The following is a 19,121-nucleotide window of genomic DNA, read 5'->3' as shown; positions in this document are numbered from 1 at the left end:
GCGGCAGCCCAGCCGCGAAGGTTTGCACCCCCCCGAGAAAAATGGGGGTCACGGGGGCCGGAATTCGCCGAGCCTCTGAAGTGAGGCAGCAGCCGAGGGATTAATGGACACCTGCATCCCGGGGCCCATCCAGGGCTGTGAAATGGCAGAATGAGACGCACCCATACAGGGAAAAGACACGGACTATCAGTCCCACAAAGCAGTGCGTTTAAGCTCATAGGAGTCTGCCCATCTGAGGGCGATTAATTGTTTAAATAGTGGGAGTGTCAAAGCGCCAGAAACTCAAGTCGAGCCTCTGAAGACGAGCGAAGGCTCAGAAACGCGTCAGGCTTATAATCGAGACATGAGAGCTGCAGACCGGCATGCGGTGATGTCCTTTACCCGCTTGAAACTGTAGTGCTGCTGGATGAGTGCAACCTTGCCTGTGGGCACCCTGGAGCTTTAATTTACACGCGGCAGCCCAGCCGCGAAGGTTTGCACCCCCCCCGAGAAAAATGGGGGTCACGGGGGCCGGAATTCGCCGAGCCTCTGAAGTGAGGCAGCAGCCGAGGGATTAATGGACACCTGCATCCCGGGGCCCATCCAGGGCTGTGAAATGGCAGAATGAGACGCACCCATACAGGGAAAAGACACGGACTATCAGTCCCACAAAGCAGTGCGTTTAAGCTCATAGGAGTCTGCCCATCTGAGGGCGACTAATTGTTTAAATAGTGGGAGTGTCAAAGCGCCAGAAACTCAAGTCGAGCCTCTGAAGACGAGCGAAGGCTCAGAAACGCGTCAGGCTTATAATCGAGACATGAGAGCTGCAGACCGGCATGCAGTGATGTCCTTTACCCGCTTGAAACTGTAGTGCTGCTGGATGAGTGCAACCTTGCCTGTGGGCACCCTGGAGCTTTAATATATATATATATATATATATATATATATATATATATATATATATATATATATATATATATATATATATATATATATTCACTGAAGAAAACAAAGGTAACAGGGATGTTGTAGTAAGGTTCAGAATTTACACACACAAAGCCATAGAAATCTCTCTGTTATAGTTAGAGTTCAATGAGTCAATTCTGTCGAAGGTGAGCACCTCACACCATGTCATCAGAGGCCCCCTAATTTTGACATAGATTTACTAATTGCTTCATTATGTCTATTGGTAATGTCCTATTATTTACCGGTAATCTTCATTACTCCGGGTCCCGTTGTCCTCGTCCCCTTCATACTGACTAGTGAGATAACCTGTCTCTTTGACAGAAAAAAGAAAAGCAGGAATGCTGGTACACCCCTCCACACTGGGAGTACATAAGCGTACCTTACCCAGCATTCCTCCTGAACCACCAAGCCCCAGATGAGGGCCGGAAAGACCGGGAGGGAGGGTGGGATGATATGAAGGGGACGAGGACAACGGGACCTGGATTAATGAAGATTACCGGTTAGTAATAGGACATTACCCCCAGGTCCCTACTGTCCTCGTCCTCTTCATACTGTCTAGTGAGAATACCCAAGCAGCAACCGGCCATCATCACCCAACAAACCACCAGGACACAGAGCCATAGCAAACCCAGCAATTTATTAGAAAACAGCACAGTTGCAAAGAAAAAAAGGGGAATCAGGAGCACACAGCCCGAAGCACCCCCAAACCAAAGTTAACGTCATCCCCCAGAACATTCTGAATCCGGTAATGCCTAACAAAGGTATTAGCAGAGGCCCAAGTAGCGGCCCTACAAATCTCAGAAAGGGACACACCACGAACCTCCGCCCAGGAAGCAGCCACCCCCGCGTAGAACGCCCCTGAACCCCAGCCGGAGGAGGAGAGCCCGCAAGGGAATAGGCCAACATAATAACCTGCTTCAACCAACGACCAATGGAGGAAGTGGTAGGAAACAAACAGGGAGTCAGAACGCCGAAAGGAACGGGTACGGTCCACATAGACCTTTAAGGCACGGAAACATCCAGGAAGGACCAGGGAAGGTCGTCCTCATCCACCTGAGCAGAACACAGAGCAGGCAAGACCAGCTCCTGAGAACGATGGAATTGGGAGGAAACTTTAGGAACAAACGAGGAATCCAAACATAGAACAACCCCATCCGCAGAAAAAGAAAGAAAAGGCTCCCGGGCCATCAAAGCCCCCAGCTCCCCCAGGCAACGAGCAGAAGTAATAGCCACCAAAAAAACAACTTTAAAAGGGACAAACTTCAAATCAACCTCCTCCAAAGGCTCAAAAGGCGCAGCCACCAAGTCCCGCAAAACCTAAAGGGAGGTCCCAAAGAGGAAAAGAAGACCGAACCACAGGACGTGAGATCGTAAAACTGCGCAACAAACTAGAAACCGGGTCATCTACATCAGGCAGATTCCCCCAAGAGGCACGGAAAGCCCGAATAGCAGCCCACTGGGCCCGCAGAGTTGAGACAGACAAACCTTTCTCAAACCCAACCCAAAGGAACTGAAGAACATCAGGCAAAGGACAAACCAAAGGAGACAATGCCAGACCGAGACACCGATTCTCGAAGTTCCCCCAATGCCTGCCATAGGACTGAAGAGTAGAAGGCTTCCGGGACCGCTGAATAGCCAAATCTAAATGCTCAGGGAGACCCCTATTCCTCCACCCCTGCCTTTCAACCTCCAAACCGTCAGCCGAAGCCGCCGGAGGGACAACATCGGAGAGGACCGCAAGGGAGATGGAGGGAACGGGAAGAACCAAGGACCCTGAACCGCCAACAACCGCAGAGTGGGAAATCACGACCAGCGGGGTCAGAAGGGCACCACCACCACCACCTCCTGATCCTCCAGCACCAGCCGAGACAGAAACCGAGAGATCAGAGCATGGGGAGGAAAGGCATACAGCAGGCGAGAAGGCCAAGGGAGGGTGAGGGCATCCTCCCCCCAAGACCCCTCCTGAGGAACCCGGGAGTGGAAGCGGGGAAGCAGAGCATTGAGCCGGGAAGCAAAGAGGTCCAGAAAGGGAAGACCAAACCTCACGCACACCAAACAAAAGGCCACCGGAGTCAAGCCCAACTCCAGGGAGGCGGCAAAAAAACAACTGAGGGCATCTGCCACCCCATTGTCCACCCCCCGGACATACACAGCCGCCAGAGACAAGAGATGGCCCTTCACCCAGCAAAACAACGGGGAAACCACCGCGTTCAGGGACTGAGCCCGGATACCCCCCTGATGATTCAAGTAGGCCACGGTCACAGTGTTGTCCACTGAACCAACACATGGGGGTGCAACAGAAGGCTCTGAAACCCCATGGCCGCCTGAGACACAGCAGACAACTCCCGCCAGTTCGAAGGCCGCCGACCCTCCAGTAGTGACCAACGACCCTGAAGGAACTTCGATCTCAAAGTCGCCCCCCAACCCAATGCACTGGCATCCGTCGTAAGGACCAATGGAGGAGGAGACTGCAGAGGCAAGCCCCTGGACAGATTGTCCGACTAAGTCCACCAGCACAGAGCAGGAAGGATCGACAGAGACACCGGAACCAACAGAGACAAATCCAGAGACAAAGGATCCCACCGAGCTAACAGGTAAGACCAAAGAGGCCGAAGATGTAAACGCGCCCAAGGCACAGTGAACACCGTAGCCGCCATCAGACCCAGAAGGCGCAACCAAAGACGGACCGGGATGGACCGACCCACCAGAAACCGATGAGCCAGGGAATACAAGGTCACCGCACAAGCAACCGGCAGGAAGACCCGATTCAGATCCGTGCGGAAACGAGCCCCTATGAAAGTCAGGTCCTGAGACGGCAGAAGCTGACACTTGGGGAGATTCAACAGGAACTCATGGGCCTCCAAGGCCAAACACACCAACCCCTGATCCCTCAACAACTGAACCTCGGAGGGAGCATGAAGGAGCCAATCGTCCAGATATGGGTAAACCATCACCCCCTGAAGATGCAAGTAAGCCACCAAGGGAGTCACCACCTTGGTAAACACCCTGGGGGCCGACCGCAGGCTGAAAGGCAGGACCTGGAACTGATAATGGACACCCTGAAGACAAAACCTCAGGAATGGACGAGAGAGGGGGTGGACCGGAACGTGACAATAGGCATCCTGAAGGTCCAGAGTGCACATGTAATGACCCCGGAGAACCAGGGGAATCACCCACTGGAGAGTCTCCATCTTGAACGGAACCCGTAGCACATACTTGTTCAGGGCTTTCAGATCCAGGACAAGACGAAACCCCCCAGTCACCTTAGGGACCAGAAAAATGATGGAGTAAAACCCCTGACCCCTCTCCCCGGAGGAACCACCTGTACCGCCGCCTTGTCCAGCAGAGACCTGACCCTCTTGTCCACTGGATACCGCACAACCGCGTCCTCAGCCAAAGAAGTGCGCCCAACGAGACTGGCCACAAAAGAATCCACAGGAACAGAGTACGGCAAGTCCCTAGCCATATCCTGAAGAGGATAGAGCTTAGCCATGAAGCGAGGGAGCAAAATGCAATCCGGATCCTTCCATTCCCGGTCAAGCACCTCTCTGACACATGGATGAACCGGCATGACCACAGGAGCAGATCACTGGAACTGGCGAAGGAAGGAACTCCCAGAAGTACTCGGGCCATCATCAGCAGGAAACCCCATATTAGCCTTCACATGCCCCAACAAGTCCGGCAACATGTCCTTGTCGACATACTTGCCCTTCAGCACATCGCCCCCTAACCATTCATCCTCAGACTCAAAAGAAGAAGGAGGCGGAGCCCGACCCGAAGACTTTGACCGGGGAGCACCCCCCATTTCCATCAAAGTCTCCTTAATGAGCCTCTTCAGTCTAGCATCACCACCTTGGGTACGACTCCCGGAACGTGGAGGAGAAGGAGAAGAGGAAGACGAATCCGAGGCAGAAAAGGAAACATCCACATGCCTGCTCTTCTTGGCATGTTTACCCATGGTGCCAGATCGCAGACCAAATAGGCACCGCAAGCCACCACAGGAGCAGGACCGCAGGCCACCGAAGCCCAGCAAGCCACCAAAGGAGCAGGACCGCAGGCCACCCAAGCACAGAAGCCAGGCAGCCCACCCGTAGCCCAGGACCACAGGAAAGAAGAAGACTCCAAGTGGAGGCAGCCCAAATGTGCGAAGAAAGGCACAGCCGAAATCGGCACAGAACACTGCAGCACTCCATCCCCAAACGGCCAAAAAGGAATGCAGCGAAAAGCAGACATTAGGGCAGTAGAAATAGTAAAAGAACGCTATGCGGTACTCACAGACAGGGCCGGCAAGCACCCCACGCCACCGCCGCCAGCCGCCATCAAAGAAACGCCTGACTTCCTGCTCCAAACAAAGGAAGTCAGGTAATCCCCGGAAGGAAGCGCCCCAGCCACACGGAGGCCGCCGCACTCCCGGAGAAGATCCAGGAACTGCCACGTCCCCGACATGCCCAGCAACACGGAAGACACGGCCAGGACACCACCAGCGGGAGGAAGACGTACAGAAGAACCGCCAGAAAGCACCAACATGGCTCCCCCCAAGCCCGGCGTTGCTATCTTGTCCTTCACATTTTTTTCCCCCAACATTTTTTTTGCACTTAGATTCCCGTACCTTTTTGCGGTGTGCCTCTGTCACAGTACAGGGTTCTTTGTTTGACACGGTGACTGGTGATTCAGAGTTTGGTTTGTTTTTATGAATTAGTAAAGAGTGGGCTACTATGAGTAGGGACAATATATATAGCATATAAAGGAGAAAGCAAACTCAGATTCCCACTCAATAAGCAAAACGGAATTAGCCGCCCGAACATATCAGGTCCTTGTTGTTGATGATTATTTTGAGTGGAGGACGACCTGGTTATGATTCTTCTATAGCTCCTTGGTGATGTGAAGCACAGAGGTCCCCCAGAAGTCGTCAAGCAGCAGCAAACAACAAAAGCAGGATACATGAAGAAAATTGAAGCTAATATATATCTTGAACTTGCAGCCTGGCCAAAATGTTCAGATGAGCCTCTTTTCACGTGACATGAGTGGGGGTTTGTCTACTGGACTCCATTCATGCCAAGTTCCTATCTTATCTTCCCCATTAGAGTTAGTTTCCCTATACTTTAGGGAGCTCCTCACTTTTGGGGGAGAGCTCCCTATGGTATATTATAGGGAACAGTTATGCAAAGTTTATTAAACTTGAAAAAAATCTGTAGAAATATTTTATGTTAAATATTAATGTAAATGAATGTTATATATTTATTTTACATGTAAAACAAAATAAATAATTAAGTATCTAATTATTTTAAAGTATTAAATTAAGTTTAATGATGTAATTATGTAAAAAAATTAAGTTGCATTTATTTTTAAACGATCACATAAATAGAGAGACTAGAAATAACAGGAATTGAAATCACTATTTCAGAAGGCACTTGGTTAATCATATGGACGAGAGCGTTCAAAACGTTTAAATGTATGCGGCTTAAAGACACAGGGCCCGATTCACAGAACTAACTTAAGACAAAATCCTAAACTTACTACCATTTTGGTATTCACAGAAGGCACTTACTAATTTTGGTATTCACAGAAGGCACTTACTCATTTCGGTATTCACAGAAGTTAGGAGTCCTAACTTTAGGACTCCTAAATGCCTTCTGTGAATACCGAAAGTCTTAAAATTAGGATTTTTCTCAGTTTAGTAGTAGTATAGTTAGGACTCCTAACTTTAGGACTCCTAAATGCCTTCTGTGAATACCGAAAGTCTTAAAATTAGGATTTTTCTCAATTTAGTAGTCCTAAATCTAAATTTAGGACTACTAAATTGAGAAAAATCCTAATTTTAAGACTTTCGGTATTCACAGAAGGCATTTAGGAGTCCTAAAGTTAGGAGTCCTAACTATACTACTACTAAACTGAGAAAAATCCTAATTTTAAGGCTTTCGGTATTCACAGAAGGCATTTAGGAGTCCTAAAGTTAGGAGTCCTAAATTTAGGACTACTAAATTGAGAAAAATCCTAATTTTAAGACTTTCGGTATTCACAGAAGGCATTTAGGAGTCCTAAAGTTAGGACTCCTAACTTCTGTGAATACCGAAATGAGTAAGTGCCTTCTGTGAATACCAAAATGGTAGTAAGTTTAGGATTTTGTCTTAAGTTAGTTCTGTGAATCGGGCCCAATGGATGTGAGATACTGACAGGATGGAGCAAGGCCGTGGGGTCATGCATGGGGGTTGAGATCCATTTTAGAAAGGTTGTGGGCAAATTGTCTATTTCAGTGACCTCAAATTCCGTTAATCTTAAAATAATATCATTTGTTTTGTAAGATTAGACGAGTCTAGTGGGAAATCTAACGTTGTAATTACATATCGGATGATATGAACAAAGTTTGGTGCAGGTAACTAATTATGTTGGTTTGCTTTCTAAAGTTGTCAGCACAATTCGGAATGTTTCAATCCATCAAGGACCAGCTGGAGCAACGAACACAGATACTCCAGGAGAAAATACAGTGGCAGCAGGAAGAACTGCATAAAATCCAGGAGCAGCTCTGCTTGGTCCATAATACAAATGTGCAGGTGAGCAAGTGGCTCATTCGTGGATTACTAAGAGGTGTCATTCGCCAAATTATCCTAGTAAATGTCATTTTCTATGCAGAGATGACTTCAACACATCACAAGTATATAAGCTATTTACTAGCTGGATCATATTGGAAAAGGAAAGGAGGAAGTAATTAACTATCTCCTTTATATTGCTAGAGTTGTGTATTATATATAGTACATTACTTTCAGACCCGCCTTACATCATCATAAAAGGTGTGGCTGTTTGTAACAAATCCTTCTGCTACTTTTATAACCCCCCGATTCTTTACCAGTCAGTACACATTTTTGGGCTGTTGTAGTGATGTCCAACCCTCTTGTGCTTTAAATTCTAAAGAGCATTTTTCATTGCTGTGCAGCTACACTGATAACCCAGGTGTGACAGAGGCCTGTAAATGTATGTGTCTGGCACTAAGAAAGTGATGCAGGCTTCTGCCCAGATACCTTGTAACTTAAGCAGACGTTAAGGCCCTCATGAGAAGCTTACCAGATGTTGATGCTGGGAATCAGGGCCGTACTGGCCGTAGCGGGCACCGGGCAATCCCCCGGTTCGCCGCACGGGTGGGGCCGGTTTTGGGCCCCTGGGGGCCGTTTTTGCAGCATAGCTGCAAAATTGGCCTAGTAACAAAAGCGGCCGAAAACCGGCCCTGGCAAAGAGCTCGGCGGCACCCCCAACCCCCCGCGAGGGGGGAGGGGGGCAGCCGAGCACTTTGCCAAGGCCGGTTTTGGTTCCCAGTCCGGCCCTGATGGGAATCCAAAGCTACACGTGGGGACAGATGTACTAAGGTTCCCCTTTGCTTTTCTTAAATAGCGACTCCGTAGAATAATTTCCGATTCCCCAATAACGATCCTTCAGATTAGAAATCGCTATTGGGTAATCGCAAATAAGAAATGCCAGTGCATTCCCGCCTATGAGCGAAATAGGAAATGCTTTTCATTTCCTAAATTGCAATTTTCTAATAGGAAATCGCCATTTAAGAAATGCAAAGCTAAGTGTGCCTGTGAGCTTAAGGCACCCTTGGAGGCACTCCGAATTTCCTAGTGCACATGTGAGTGCATATATGACCTTGGGGCATATGTGCACTTCATGTCACACTAAGAAATTCATTTTTAATGCATTTCTTTTATTTTGCACTCGGTTACCATCGACTTGAAGTTGATGATAGTTGCATTTCCTAAATGCCCAATTTGCATTTAGGAAATGCTTTGTACATGTGCTTTAGGAATCGCAAATATGTAAGCCCTATTTGCGATTCCTAAATCGCAGTTGCAATATGCAATTTCTACCATGTAGAAAGTAAATTGCGACCGGTTTGGCACTTTGTACATCTGAAAAGGCCATTAAGAATCTCTTAACGGGGTGAAATAGCAATTTGGTCCATTGAGTAATGCTAAATGGCTTCGTACATCTGGGCCGTGCTCCCTTATTTCCACAAAATGCACCATCTGCCTTCCATGTAATGCTCCTTCGCCTGTCCGTGAGATGAACACGCCTGCTCAGTGTTATGCACAAAGCTCCCATGGAGGCCCATCTGCTTACCATTATGATGACTACATCCCATTCTTGACAATAGGGTGAGATGCGTGAGTGCAGGGTAGTTTTATTTGTTGGTCATTTCCTAAAGTGAATGGTGTTGGCCAGCGGTAAATTTCCATTAGGTCGACCAGGGCTTCACGCCAAATATGGAACACCACTGAGAGCAGTGCAAGATGTATTTGTAAAGATAACAGATATAGCATGTTCCACCGAACACCAATATTCATTCCTTACAGCGTTTGTAAATATCAGTGCCACATTTCATTGTAAATGAGCTGAGCACATGCTTGACCGCCTATATAATTGTAACCGTAGCTACTGCCATTGATATACCTACCGGATATAAATGCAAGCAGAAAGTGAGGGCCTTGGGGAGCCGAACATTCTGAAGCTGATGAGACAAGCACTAATATTTCTTTTGTGGTTATCTATTGCCTTTGAAGTCTGCCACCTGGTGGATTCTTCTTCTCAAATTTAGCTGTACCGGGTTTAGATGGAAATCAGGTTTAAATGGGAACCAGGTACCATGTGTGCCTGCCAGGAAGTCATTCTTCCTTTAGGACTTGCTAACCAAGTCGAGGCTCATGAATGTGTTTGGGCCTTAAATTCAGTATATTTGGGAAAAGATGCTGATGGCACTGCGCTAGCTGCCACCTACTTTACTGGTGCCCAACCTGGTCGATCGTTTCAAAATAAGTAAAATAATTCACAGGGAGCTACTTAAATGTTCATTCACGTTTATTGATCAAACACTACTTGAAATCCTTTGATTCATTTTTATTTATTGTTGAGATAGCATTATGTAAACATTCAAAGTAAAGAAAAAAAGAAGTGTCAGGGCCTTAGACTCTATGGATCAATTTTCTTCATTGATATTTTGAAAAGAAAAGAAAAGAAAAGAGAAAGCGAATACAAAGCAGTATTGCCTACAACCCAGATGCCAGCATGTCTAATCAATCTCACCGCCTCGCTGTTCTGCTTCAACATACTGGTTTGGGGTCAGAGATTTATAAAAGTGTCATACACTGCTTAGTGCCAAAAGCGGTTCAGAGGGTCGTCGTATGAAAAATTAGTAGAAGAAAATTTTCTCCCCCACTGAAATTCCACCTATGTATTTCACTATTCTAATCTAAGGTACTGAAAGCCACTCAAGTAACTAGTAAAAGAGACATACCCATGAGCATAACAGATTGGGAGAGGTTCCCTTTTGCCCTCCTTATGCTTCTTAAGGGACTCTTATGCATCCTATTCTGTTCTGTATGCTCAGTGTGGCATGCCCACCTCTTGGCTGAGCTTACTTGTCAGCCTCCAGCCTCTCATGGTCGCCTCCTTCATTACCATCCCCACTGCTACCCCAACCAGCTCAATTCTGAGATCCCTTTTCTGGAAAATGAGCAGTTGCATGTGACAAACTCATGAATCCTGCCCACTCTACTGATTCAAGGAGGCTGGACGGTGTCTCATCATCATGTACACTGACATTAAGGTCTGGTATTCAGTGGAGATTATCACAATATTATCCATGTTCATGACCCATCTCTAATTGCTTTATTTCACATAACTCAACCCTCAATTAACAAGCATTTGCAATGCAATAGGTCTCGCATTATTAAAGTTTGAGCTATTGGCATTGCTTTTCATATTGTATATGTTTTGTAAAAATGTATTAAAATGATTGTAATGTAAAATGCAAATAGTGTTAAAATTTGTAAATCCAGTGACGGTAGAGTCCGTTCTGGGAAAGGGGGCGCTTCGCTAGGTGAACAAAAAGCCTCATGTGATTTCTCTTGAAAGGGGAGAGGGTGAGACCTAAAAAGGAGAGGGTACAGGGGAGCGAGGACTTATAACCAAAGTGATTAGGTTGATCTGTTTAGAATGTGTGGGGAGTTACGGTTAACATTTAGTTTAGTGTGAGGGACATAGTGAGTACGGTCAAAGTGGACCGGGGATGCAAAGTGTGAGCTTTATCTTCCTCAGAACTACTTGTGTACAGATTCATAAGCATTCCCTCTGGGTTTTGCTCGGTCTTCAACCATGTGACATCATCCGATCCAGAAGAGCCTAGAAGGATGGATCCAGTCGAAAGCGCCTCCTCCTACAGTCTCGGAGCAACAGTCACAGCTTTGAATCACAGCTGCTCAGTCCTTTTACCCCAGGAACAGACTAGTAAATGCTGCCAGTGGGGCTGGGAAGAAGAAGGGAGTGTGTTACATTGTAGTGGTATTTACATAGTGCTTGGTATCCTTGATCTGGCTTTGCAGTGGTTTATCGAAGGATATCTGGTGAAGAGAAGGGCCTCCTTGTCATAGTCTAAATTTCAAGTCTGGAGGGGGCACCTCTCTGTCGCTCAATATTTCTCTCATCTCACATACACCCTAAACCACACACAACCTCCCACACGCTGAACACAACGCACACACCAAACTGCACATAAGCGCCACCAGCCACACACTCTAAAACACAACTCTCCCACACTCTGAACAATACACAGACACCAAACAGCACCAGTGCACCAGCCGCACACTCGCACGCTAAATCGCACACAACCTCCCACACGCTGAACCACAACACATATCAAACTCTCCAAAGCACAACAACTATACACTAGTCCTTACATAAACCCACACACACTGGACCCCTAAAACTCACACACCAGCCACACACGCCGAATCACATGCATCAAGACAAACTCATAGCATCCATAAACTCCAAACCACGCACATATGTATAGACACCAAACTACAAAAGACATACACACATGAATCTACACAAAAGGCACACAGAGGCAATCACACTAATGCTCACACAGGCATGCTACCGATAAACACACATACCCAGACAAGGTATACAGATAATGGCCCACGCACCCCCCGTACCACATTTGCATTCACACACCATCATCATCACCCAATACACATGCATGCGTACACAAGCAGGCCGATGGAAACACACAGACCGAGATGCACATTTGCGTACAGAAGTACATGGGTGATGTCTGAATTGGAGAGACGGCCCCTTCCTCTGTACCTTTGATAAGACTGCATCTCTCTCTCAGATTTTTGTAATTTCCTCTCTTTTACACGCACACCTACAAACGTGTATTCCTCACCCTATCTTTTTTAACCACACACAGACTCGATCACTCCTCCACCTCTCTTCCATACACACACACACACTTTGCTTGCCTCACTCCTCACCTGTCAGTTTATCCTCTGTTTTCCCTCTCCCCCCTCCTCCCTTCTGGTTCTTTCTCTCTCTCAGCCTCGCCAATGCACAAGCTCACCTCCCTCCACCCCTCTGCTCACTGCCTTTCCATATCAGCTTCTGTGTAAATATCAGACTCACGGAAGCTACTGTACTTGCATCTGGGAGTGAAGGTAGCAGATCTCTCATTGGTGGGAATCCACCTCCCCTGCCTGGTCATTGTCTGCCTACAGTTGACAGGTTGTTTGATCTTGGCCATATGACCGCATTCCAGTGCGTGACCCCCCCGGTGTTGATAGCTTGGTTTTATATTGCATCACAGAGAAGGCTGGACAATGTTGGAACACGTTAAGCTTCGCTCTGAGAGGCGGTAAGGCCTGGGCACAAGTAATTCCTTGTTAGAAAGATGTCCCTGATAAGACTTGAGCAGAGGCCGTGACGTCATGGTTCGGTGCCCCTGAAAGGCTGCCAGTTGAAGGGTGGAGTGACTCGTGTTAAGCCAATGCCTTTTAAAGTGGAAGGGCTGGGGTAGAGACGGTCATCGAATCGGAGAATAGTGCGAGAGCAGAGTCAACCACATGTCGGGTTGTTTCCTTTGAAAGGCCGGTTGGGCTGGAGCAAGGACAGTTCCGTGGCAGATTGCTAGTGTCTGCAAAGGCATTGGCCTGCAAACTTTCCCTCTTTCCCCACAGGGTGATGGTCACAGGAGTCTGGTAAAGCAGCCGGCGAGTGGTGCGCGCACGCGCGCCACAGCGAAACATATGGTTTCAATTATCGCGCCCGTGTCTGGGCACGATAATTGAAACCACATGGCCTTTGGTGCACATAATAGACACCAATAGGCTAGGGGCGGAGCAGTGCGCCCACCTTTGGCCTATTGCGTGCTCTCTTGGTAAAAAACACGCACGCAAAGGCCAATAGCGGGGCACAAAAGGAAAAGCACAAGCATGAGCGTGTGCGATTCCTGGCTCCGTTTTGGAACCCCAGACAAAAGGACTCTCGCTGCGTGAGCAGTATTGCGCACTGCATCGCTAGACGCGAGACCTAAAAACGACGAAATAAACATCCACACATATAAAGAAAAGAAACAGATGCAAATACCTATCAAGCAAAGAAATTAATCAGCCTTTGTTAAAAAAAAAAGAAATAAACACAACAAAGTAAGTTTCTCCCCACAAAAACTCAAAATAAAGAATGAAGTCATTGGATTGTTACTAACAACTACGCCTTAATTATGAATGCCTTGTTAATTAAGGACCCCTGCGCAGACATCTGTTTGCGCAGGGATCACAATTAGCACCAGGTAATTACCAGCACAACACCACAATCTGCATATCATGCTCAATTTTTGAGGTTTCAATGTGTAATATGTGCTTCAAATTCAACATAGCACTTCAAGCAACATTGAGTCAGTCAATAGCATTACAACCCTCAGGTTTGTATAGTCTTGTCCAGGTCCTGGACCTCCTTTATCAACACGACCCTAGATCTGAGGGGCATTTTGTAAATGTAATAATTTTCATATATGTAAATGTAATGAAAATAAAACTCCATCTGATCACTTGAAATCACCCTGCATGTTTATTTCCTGGATTCTTCCAACATTTTTTATGACGGTTAATGTCGCAACCTCAGGGCTACAATTCACTATATATAGGGATGTTGTAAGAGGTTCACCCATACCCAGCCGCGGTGGGGCTGGGTTGGGGGGGGGGGGGTTCGACAGACGACCAAGAGAAAAATTTAATAATTCATTTGCCCTCGTCGTTGTCTGTCAAAATTGCCCCCCCCCCACCTGGCCCCACTGCTGTTACCTGCACGGGCTGCTGCTGTCCATACCTTTACCCAGTTGGTCAGTTGTGCTTCCTCTTAATTAGACTGATTTATGGTATGTTTTTAATAGTCTTACTTCCAGTATCAAATATATTGATGGTTCTACTCCTTGTTTAGTTTGTTATCAGGCACACTTAACCCTCTCCTCATCTCGTATTTACCTGGTGTATTCTATTTATTGCATTGTTAAAATACCAAACACAGGGGTGTCGTTTTTTAATGGGTGCGACAAATAGCACACCAACCTCCGGAGCACTAATAATCAATGCCCTAAAGTCTGTTCTCATATTATTTACGTCATCTGATGCGCACAAGAACAAGTCATGTGGCTCAAGCTAGCAAACAACACCTAAACCTTTGCAAGAGGTTCATACAGCCAGATAAGATCACTTTTCCAAACGCTTATTGGCCACGTAAAGCAGGTAAGTGCTATTTCTTGATGGTTTTAGTGGTAGAGTGCTATGTTATAATTCTCTTGGGCCCGAGATTTCTTCAAGCACATTTTCTCCTTTACTTTGCCTGACCTAATGCCCAAAGATAGTCAGTTTTATACATAGTTTATTAAATGTTATGAAAAAATGTACAGGCGAATGAGGTAGTTCTTTGTTTTTTGGTTGTTGGAAATTCCATTCATGTATGACACACATTTGTTACAATAATATATTGGGAAAAATGAGGTCGCATGGTTTGATGGGTTGTTGAAATTTAGCATAGGTAAAGAAAGATACGATGGGCCCGAATCACAGAACTAACTTAAGACAAAATCCTAAACTTACTACCATTTCGGTATTCACAGAAGGCACTTACTCATTTCGGTATTCACAGAAGTTAGGAGTCCTAACTTTAGGACTCCTAAATGCCTTCTGTGAATACCGAAAGTCTTAAAATTAGGATTTTTCTCAGTTTATGAGTAGTAAAGTTAGGACTCCTAACTTTACTACTCCTAAACTGAGAAAAATCCTAACTTTACGACTTTAGGTATTCACAGAAGGCATTTAGGAGTCCTAAAGTTAGAAGTCCTAACTTTACTACTCCTAAACAGAGAAAAATCCTAATTTTAAGACTTTCGGTATTCACAGAAGGCATTTAGGAGTCCTAAAGTTAGGACTCCTAACTTCTGTGAATACCGAAATGAGTAAGTGCCTTCTGTGAATACCAAAATGAGTAAGTGCCTTCTGTGAATACCAAAATGGTAGTAAGTTTAGGATTTTGTCTTGAGTTAGTTCTGTGAATCGGGCCCCTTGTAATTTAGATATGTATATTCATAGAGAATTTGGACCTAATGGAGATGAACATCTACCATGCTCTTTGATTGTCCATGGAAAACCTCTCCTTTGTAATTACTGTCATGACAAGGGCTATTGCTCTCTTTCATAGAAAAGTTATTCAATGTCCTGCTTTAGAGCGTATGAACGAATGGTATCTTGTTCGTAAAAATGTTTGGACTCATATGTCTATTACCTTAAGTCATCAATTCAAAAAGCACTTGCTGTCATTTACTCATGTAGTACTCCTTAATTCCAAGAATTAGCCCTCTGAAAATCATGAGTAAGTCAGGAGTACTACAAAAGTAAGCCACGCCACCTTACAGACCAAATATCATGATTTGGCCCATAGTGATTCGGTTTCACATTTAAAAGGCAAAAATGTCACACAGAGCCAGCTAAAATGTATCTCTTAACCTAATTTCAACAGATGTTTTTGCAGCCACAAACAATGTTTGCGAGTTTCGGAAATATCTCTCAAGAAGAAGAAAAACAGCAGGAACAACTCCAACTTAGATCCAGAGTGGTCTCCCAGCAGCAACTTCTCTCCGGTCTTGAACCATCCCTGCATCTACCATCCTCTCAGCTTACACTAAGTGAGACTAAAGTGATATCAAGCCAGGTAAACTTGTTGTCTAATCAAAAGATGTATAATTGGGTGCTCAAGAAATGGATTTAAGATGGAATTTGATATTAGCAAAAGCTGTGTTGGAAGCGAAATAATTGATACGTGTGAGCTGGAAATTTAACTCTCAAGGAAAAGTATATTGGTACCTGTAGACCTCCATCTTAGTAGAACATGAGCGAGCTTCTTCAAAAACTCGAATCTAATTGGTGAATTAGATTAAATTTGGCCTAATCATTTAAAAGTATATAACCAGCTCATGTGAGACAATATTTATAAAGCCATTGTTAATCATATCCACTAAAAGAACACTAAAATGCAATAGTGCCAGTGGTAGAAATTGAATACATTTAGGTCACAGAGAATTAAGTGGAATTAAAGAAAATGTAACTGAATTAGTATAAATCATTTCCTTTGTATTTTTTGGGACATATTAGTGGACATGAAATCCACTGTTTATTAACCGCATCGCTGCTCATGACAGAACCACTCCGTCATGAGCCACGGGCGCCGTGTGCTCATGACGGAGTGGTTCCGTCATGCTGTGGCCGTTGGCGGCCGCTCCGCCCACGCGGCGCTGATTCCCCGCCTGTGCGGGCGATTAGCGCGAGTGGGCGGAGTCGTGACGGAATGACTCCGTCATGAGCACAGCTCGCCCGTGACTCATGACGGCGTGGTTCCGTCATGAGCATGGCGGCGCCCGCGCTGCCCCCAAACCCCCCAGCACTACGGCGGAATTTGTGCCACGGCGAAGGGGTTAAACTGCCAGGTATTGTTGATATGCAGGCTGTCCGGAAGTCGGTTAAAACCGACTGTGCCCGAGAGTACCCTACCGAATGAAAATCAGCAGACCTGGTTTAAACCGAGTGTCACTGATTTTCATTGTTGTTGCACCACTTGGCCACTTGATGGAGCCAAAGCATTACAGAGAAGGAAGCAGTTTGTGTCGGTGCGTTTTTTACAACTTTTTATCTGTTAGAGCTAGAAACAGGTTTTTTTTTTGTTGCTAGATCTGTAGATTGAGTTGAAGATGATAGATTTTGTGGCAAATGGGACAAATTCACAATTGTGCAGAAAACGCTACAGCCGTAAAAATTGCATGAATCCAGTGACCTTATTTGCAAGGCCTGCATTGTCACAGTATTTCTCAAAACCCAATCAGATTTCCTCGAGGGAGCACTCTGAAATATTTAATGCTGGTGATGCAGGCAAACGGAGATTGTTGTTTTCTTTTCTTTTTAGTGAATTAGGTGTGGCTTTGATCCAGATCTCGGGGGACTGAATTGCACATGCAAGTGAAGAGCATGTTTGTGACAAACTACTATCCAGCTCCCTAGTTTTGACCGAAAATAGGGGCATATTATCAAGGTTCGGCGTTAAAATTATTGCCGCTTTATCAGCAGAAAACTGCCGCTAAAGCGGCGATAATGGGCTTGATAATATGCCCTGGAGAATTCCAATAGAAGCCCATGTTCACACCAGAACATGGGCTTCTAAGGGAATTCTCTACAGGATATTATCAAGCCCATTATCGCTGCTTTAGCTGCAGTTTTCTGCCGATAAAGCGGCGATAATTTTAACTCCAGACCTTGATAATATGCCCCATAGTGACTTTGAGATTCTTATTAGTTAGCTAAATTAACAGCAAATATTGTGTAAATAACTCTGCAAATTATAATTCAGGTTTTTTTTTTTTTTTTTTTTTAAACCGTTTATTACAGGTCTTAAAAGTATACAAGTATGGGCCCACAACCTTCCGGCCGGCCGCTAGCAATGGTAGGAACATACGACATACATTTATGGAACACGTGGTATTACAGGAGGAGCATTTCTCAGTAGATAACAATGTCAAAAACCACATCATCCAGGCCCCATTATGCGGTTTCATTTTAAATTAAGAACAACGAAAATTAAAACCACACCCACAAGGCAACCCACAATCAAAAATAGCAGCACGTGCTCCCCAAGAGGGGGGATCCCAACTATACACAGAAGTGTGAAGAGGGGGAAGAGATCAAAGCGAGGACTGGGGGAACCCAATGCCCGGCAGCGGGGGAATGAGTCGGCTAAGGGGATGGGGCTGGCGAGGGATCAGGCAGCAGCGGTGGCGCGCAGATACCCCCTCGGTAGGCGTTCCAGGGGCCCCATACTTTCACCCATGTCCCAGGCTTACCCCTCGCCACATACACCACTTTTTCGCGAAACATGCACCAGTCCATGTGTTCTTTCCAGGCCGAGACCGTCGGGGGCCTCTGGAATCCCCACAGTTGAGCAATATCACGCTTGGCTACCATATATCCCAGAGTCACCCACCACGTCTGCGGCGCTGAGTAATCAGTCGGTTCCCACACATTCAACAGGCATCTCCTCGCTTCAGGCAACAGCGCCACATGCGTAACCAGTCGCAGCACCTCATGTACACCACGCCAGAACTCCTCTACCTCCGGGCACTCCCACAAAATATGCATAAAGGTCCCCAAAGCACCACACCCACGCTTACACAACCCATCTCCGGCACAGCCCATACGCAGAAGCTTTGGCCCCGTCATGTAGACCCGGTGGAGTATCTTGAGCTGGACGAAGCGAAGGCGAGCCGGTATGGCCACCTCCTTCGGGGAGGCCACCGCGGAGGTCCAGTCCTCGTCGTCCAACTCCAGCCCGTCGGCAACCCAAGCCGCACGAAGGGCAGTCAACAGGCCCGAGCGGTCGTTTATCAGCTTTTTGTATATAAGTGAGATCGTGCTGTCCGGGACGTGCCCATCCAGCACTCTATCTTCCAGGGGGGAATATTCCGGGATGGAGGCAACGTCCGAGAAAACGGAGCCCAGCGCATGACGGACCTGCAAATACCGGAAGTATTCACTGCCCTGCAACTGGAATTCCGTTTGCAGCATATCGAACGTTTTAAATCCTCCCCTCGTCCAAAGATCCCCCACTTTACTGATACCTATTATGTCCCACTTCTCGAAGCCCTTAGAGGTCCACAGGGAACCTAACCGCTCAGACGCGTATAGTGGTGACGCCCGGGTCAAACGGTCCTTCCACCCCATAGCTGCATTGGCCGCGTGCCAGACTTGCACCATGACACGCGTGGGGCCCGTCAGACGAGCGTCGGGCGCGCTAGAGTAGAGCGCTCGATT

At 46.5% G+C, this 19,121-nt stretch overlaps 1 protein-coding gene across 2 annotated transcripts in view; it reads left to right on the top strand.

Annotated features, from left to right (window-relative positions):
* NPAS2 (neuronal PAS domain protein 2) overlaps window positions 1-19,121 on the top strand; it is a 491,193-nt gene that overhangs the window by 429,314 nt on the left and 42,758 nt on the right. The window contains exons 15-16 of one of the 2 annotated variants that reach the window (XM_085622764.1): window positions 7,350-7,496; window positions 15,787-15,978. In XM_085622764.1, coding sequence (XP_085478890.1) covers window positions 7,350-7,496; window positions 15,787-15,978 — 339 coding nt within the window. The remainder of the gene's footprint in view (window positions 1-7,349; window positions 7,497-15,786; window positions 15,979-19,121) is intronic. The other variant, XM_085622765.1, reaches the window with a different exon arrangement.

This window comes from Triturus cristatus, chromosome 8, assembly GCF_964204655.1.
Source record: "Triturus cristatus chromosome 8, aTriCri1.1, whole genome shotgun sequence".
NCBI classification, from domain to species: Eukaryota; Metazoa; Chordata; class Amphibia; order Caudata; family Salamandridae; genus Triturus; species Triturus cristatus.
Note: the sequence above shows the minus strand (reverse complement) of the source record. Positions and strands in the feature narration are given on the sequence as shown.